Source organism: Olea europaea, unplaced genomic scaffold (genome assembly GCF_002742605.1).
Source record: "Olea europaea var. sylvestris unplaced genomic scaffold, O_europaea_v1 scaffold6150, whole genome shotgun sequence".
Classification (NCBI taxonomy): domain Eukaryota; kingdom Viridiplantae; phylum Streptophyta; class Magnoliopsida; order Lamiales; family Oleaceae; genus Olea; species Olea europaea.
The window spans coordinates 7,489-12,250 of NW_019264503.1; the positions used below are offsets into that span (position 1 = coordinate 7,489).

General features: G+C 36.4%; 1 protein-coding gene across 1 annotated transcript; it reads left to right on the forward strand.

The window, feature by feature from the left end:
- Window positions 1-2,219: 2,219 nt before the first annotated feature.
- On the forward strand, window positions 2,220-4,628 carry LOC111389717 (uncharacterized membrane protein At1g75140-like). Its single transcript, XM_023014662.1, has one exon. The coding sequence runs from the start codon at window positions 2,423-2,425 to the stop codon at window positions 4,394-4,396; it is 1,974 nt and encodes a 657-aa protein (XP_022870430.1). The 5' UTR covers window positions 2,220-2,422; the 3' UTR covers window positions 4,397-4,628.
- Window positions 4,629-4,762: the final 134 nt, after the last annotated feature.

The window sequence follows — 4,762 nt, forward strand, 5'->3', positions numbered from 1 at the left end:
ATTTTAATTTATAGTTATTTTTTTCTTGATAATGCTGATTTGTTCAGAAATATGTGGATATTATTTCATATCAGGGTGGTGCGTAACTGATGCGCTGATAGAAATCTTTTACATGTAAGGATGAATGATGAAAGGTATCTTTGCCCATATCTAAATTTTCCATTAGTTACAAAATGATAACGTGTTGTTATATATATACATATATATATATTGCTTTGATCCAAAATTTTAACTAGAAAAATGGAGAAGAAAAAAGGCAATAAATTTTCATTTTTTCCCGTTATTGAACTATATTATTTTTTGTATAAACCATAAGAACATTTTGAACTCAGGCTTGGTTTGCTAGTTAAAAGAGTTTTTAAAGAAAGCTGGTTTAACATGGCTTTCTCTAAAAATACATTTAGAATAAAAAGTTCTTTTGAACATCAGTTTCTGAACAAAAATTAAAGCAACTTGTTTGGAAAACCCTTATATAGGATGCAAAAGTCATGTCAAATGAGTTCTAAGTTATCTCTTGATGTATGTTTTGAGCCAAACTCAATGTCTCCTACATTATATTTATTCTTTTTCTTAATGATTAGGGTTGGGCAAATCTTCCCAATCGATCGAACTGAACCCGCCGGTTCTTGTCAAATTAAATACCCAAACAGGTATCTGAATTGAGAACCGACATGTACGGTTCGGTTCTCGGTTCTAAACCAAGAATCGAAGAATCGAATAAGAATCGAATCTTTCTAATTTTTTTTTATATTGAGTAAATCAAATTATTTTAATTTTAATTTTTTCTAAACAAATTAACAAATTAACAATTTCTAAATCCAAATTTTTGGTTCAATAATTTGTTTCATTTCTAATTTTTTAATTTTTGGCCACATTACCCATTTTATTGTTTCATTTCTTAGTCTAACAAGATCCAATCCACTAAATAACTTTAAACACATACACTAAAGTGCATAACGTTGTCTCGACTCTCGCACTCACTCTCACAACCTCGTTGACATTTCAAAACCTTTACAATCGTCGGTCAATGCTGTGACCTCCGATCGGAGCTGCGACCTCCGCCGACCGAAACTTTGACCATAGCGATCATTTAAATAAGGTAGTCTATTAGTCTATGGCATTCCAAAATCATTGAATGTATTATTAGTTGTATTTATATAATGTTGTTATAAATGTTAAAAAATTTAATTATAGTATAGAACCGAATTGAACCGAAGGGAACCGAACCCGAACGGTTCCATAATTATATTTGGACCCGACGGTTCCATTTACTAGATATCCGAAAATTTTGGTTCGGTTTGACTTTAAAAAGAACCAAACCGAACTGACCCACACCCACCCCTATTAATGATTATAAATCTGTAAGTATCGAAAGTGCTAAAGTCCAAAACCACTGAATGTATCATTAAATTTAAACAAGGTAGTCTATTAGTCTATGGCATTCCAAAACCATTGAATGTATCATTAGTTGTATTTATATAATGTTGTTATAAATGTTAAAAAATTTAATTATAGTACAGAACCGAACGGAACCGAATTGAACCGAAGGGAACCGAACCCGAACGGTTCCATAATTATATTTGGACCCGACGGTTCCATTTACTAGATATCCGAAAATTTTGGTTCGGTTTGACTTTAAAGAGAACCAAACCGAACCGACCCACACCCACCCCTATTAATGATTATAAATCTGTAAGTATCGAAAGTGCTAAAGTCCAATTGAGCTATGTAGAAGCTTGAAAACTTCTACATTGGTTCATAAGGACTTTACTAAAAACGTATAAATTCTACAAGGATTTTCAAACTTTAAAAATTATGGCATTAACGTCATAACTAGCTTTGAACGTTTATCTGAATGTTAAAATGACAAAAGTGACATTTACGCAATGTCGAGGACGGGTGGATGCATGGTGTAGTGAACATTAGGAGTTTCCTTTCAATCAGACTTCACTTGAGTATCACGCGGCCATTTTAGTGTACATGGTGCCACATTTTCAAAATATTGAGAAATATTACTTGAGTGCAACAAATGGTACGTTGAATGCCACACTTCAAAAATAAAGGAGATCTCTGGTGGAATTCACTTCCAACAGAAAAAAGAAAAAGTAACTTTCTGGAATGTGTTTAAAATTAAAATTCTTATCCAAACATGGCATTAAGGTCTTGGGTTGGACGCTTTTGACTACATAAATATATCTCGTTTGTTATAAATAGAGATCTTGCTGCCACCTTCCATTTCGGCCCAAATGTTTTGTATGACTTTCACTCTAACCCCCCAAATTCTCCATAAATTCAAAACCCCCCCTATTCTTGGTCCAAGTTCTTCAGATCCTACCTGCAAAATCCTTAGCTCTGAGTAACAGTCATCCCATCACAGTCGGTGTTAATCCAAGAACTTCATAAAACCCCAAATTCAATTTCAATGGATACCTCTAGCGAAAAAGGCAAGTCAATAATTATATTAATGTTTTATTTCCTTATTTTAATGTTATTGTATCTTCCGCATATTTCTTGCCTTGTTCTTGCATCAGATTTGGACCCATCTTCAAATTTAGTTGAAAATGATCATAAAGATTATGTCCCTTTGAGTGAAAATGAATATCAAACAAACCCAAATGTTAATTTGGTAAGAAAACAGCAACAGCAATTGGAAAAAATGGAAGAGTTAGTAAAGAACCTCACTCAACTTGTTTCACGATTAGAGGCCAGATTTTCTGAGATCCCAGAAAAATTTGAGAAGTTACCTTTGTTGTCAACTGATGATGAGAAAAGGAAAGTTGAGAAATTTAAAGAAGGGTTAAATGGGAAAGAGAAGGTGGCATCAGGAGCCGGGCCAGGGATGGTATCAGTGACGAAGTATAGTACATTTTGGTCGGAGAGGTTTCAGTTTGTGTCGGCCGTGAAACTGGGGTCGAGTCCTAGTTGTATTAACGTTTTGCCTTTTAGGGATTTTGAAGGTTTGAGCAAGTATGTTGCAGTGGGGGATGATAAGGGTAAGTTATACGTGTTTCTAAGAAATGGGGATGTTTCCGTGGAGTTTGATCCTTTGTCTACGTTGCAGTTGGAATCATCGTCCATAACAGCTATTGTGTCATACTTGTCAGTTTATAAGAACGAAAGCATAATTGTTTCGGGGTATGATAGTGGCTTAGTTTTTATGCATAGGGTTTGGGAGGTGTCAAACAATGATGAGTGGAGTACGCTCCACGTGGAGATGGTCGGAAGATTTGAGATCTCAGAAGGAGGTCGATCAAGGATTAATGTATTGGAAGTGCACCATGTTGGGAGGAAAAGATACATTTTGGCTATAGATGGTAGCGGGAAAATTACAGTGTTTCGGGAAGATGGTACGGTTTATGGGTCCGCTTTTCCAAGTAGGCAGCCACTTGCATTCTTGAAGCAAAGGCTTTTGTTTCTTACAGAGACGGGGGCAGGGTCTTTGGATTTGAGGACCATGAAACTAAAGGAATCCCAATGTGAAGGATTGAACAATTCTATTGCTAAGAATTATGTTTTTGATGCCATAGACCGGTCAAAGGCATATGGCTTCACTCAGGAAGGTGATTTGATTCACACATTATTGATGGGTGATGTAATGAACTTCAAATGTAGAATTAGATCGAAGAGAAAGATGGACTTGGTTGAGCCCCTAGCCTTGCATGCAATGAAAGGTTATTTGCTAATTGCTAACCAGGAGAAAATTTTTGTGTACAACGTGTCATCTCAGCATTATGTTTGGGCTGGTGGGCTACGACTTTCTTTCTCCGTTGGCCTTGATGAGATCATAGCATCTTTTGTAAATCAGAAAGTGGTCAATGTAAACGATGAAAAGAGGATGGCGATACCTTTGCTTACAAGCGATTATGAAAAGCTTGTTATTCTGAGTCTTGGGAATGGATATGTGGCAATCTATCGTTCCAACCTTCCATCAATCAAAAGTGAATTCAATAGCATCCTATGGACGAGTCCTGTTTTGTTTTTCATTCTGTTCCTATTTGGAGCGTGGCAGTTTTTTGCCAAGAAGAAGGAGGCACTTACTTCATGGGGCCCCGATGATCCATTTAGTTCCACATCTGTCACGAATGGAGCACCACTGGTGTCAGGCACGGTGGAGAGGTCTTTCAAGGATTCTTCAAGAAATGTTGAGATTATGGATCTGAGAGGCAGTGGTTTAAGAGCTCCATCAAGAAGGTTCTCTCCAACAAGGTACTCGGGGGGATCAACTGGTCCCTATAGGCCAAACCCAGATGAAGATTCTAGACCTTCTCCAATTGATCCCCGATTCAGAACGAACTCTGAGTTGAAATTTAGAGGGTCAAGTATCGAAACTGCAAATGTTCCAAAAAGAAGAGAGGGCTTATATGTAAATGGTCAAGTTATAAACGATAGCAATTGACGGTGTTTTTACCCCATTAAACCTGTATTCTCATTATCATGTTTTCTACCTGTGCAGTTGGTCCTGCAGACCATCTGAGCTTTCTGTAGTTCTGATTTTATAGCATTTACTCATAGCAAAAATGGAAATAATTGGAACTTCTTAGGCCATTATTATCAGATATCTTTAAGTGTTGATTCCAAACGAAAGGCTTTTTTGCTTTCTAATTTAACATAGTTTTGCTTCTGGTTCCCCTCTTTGTTTTCCTTACATTGTGGTGGTGAAAAAGAAATGTCTAAGAAATTGCTTAAATAGATGAAATGCTGGAAAATTAACCATCAGTGAACGTACAGACAGCCGATAGCATAAAAGGGAAAAGACAGATAG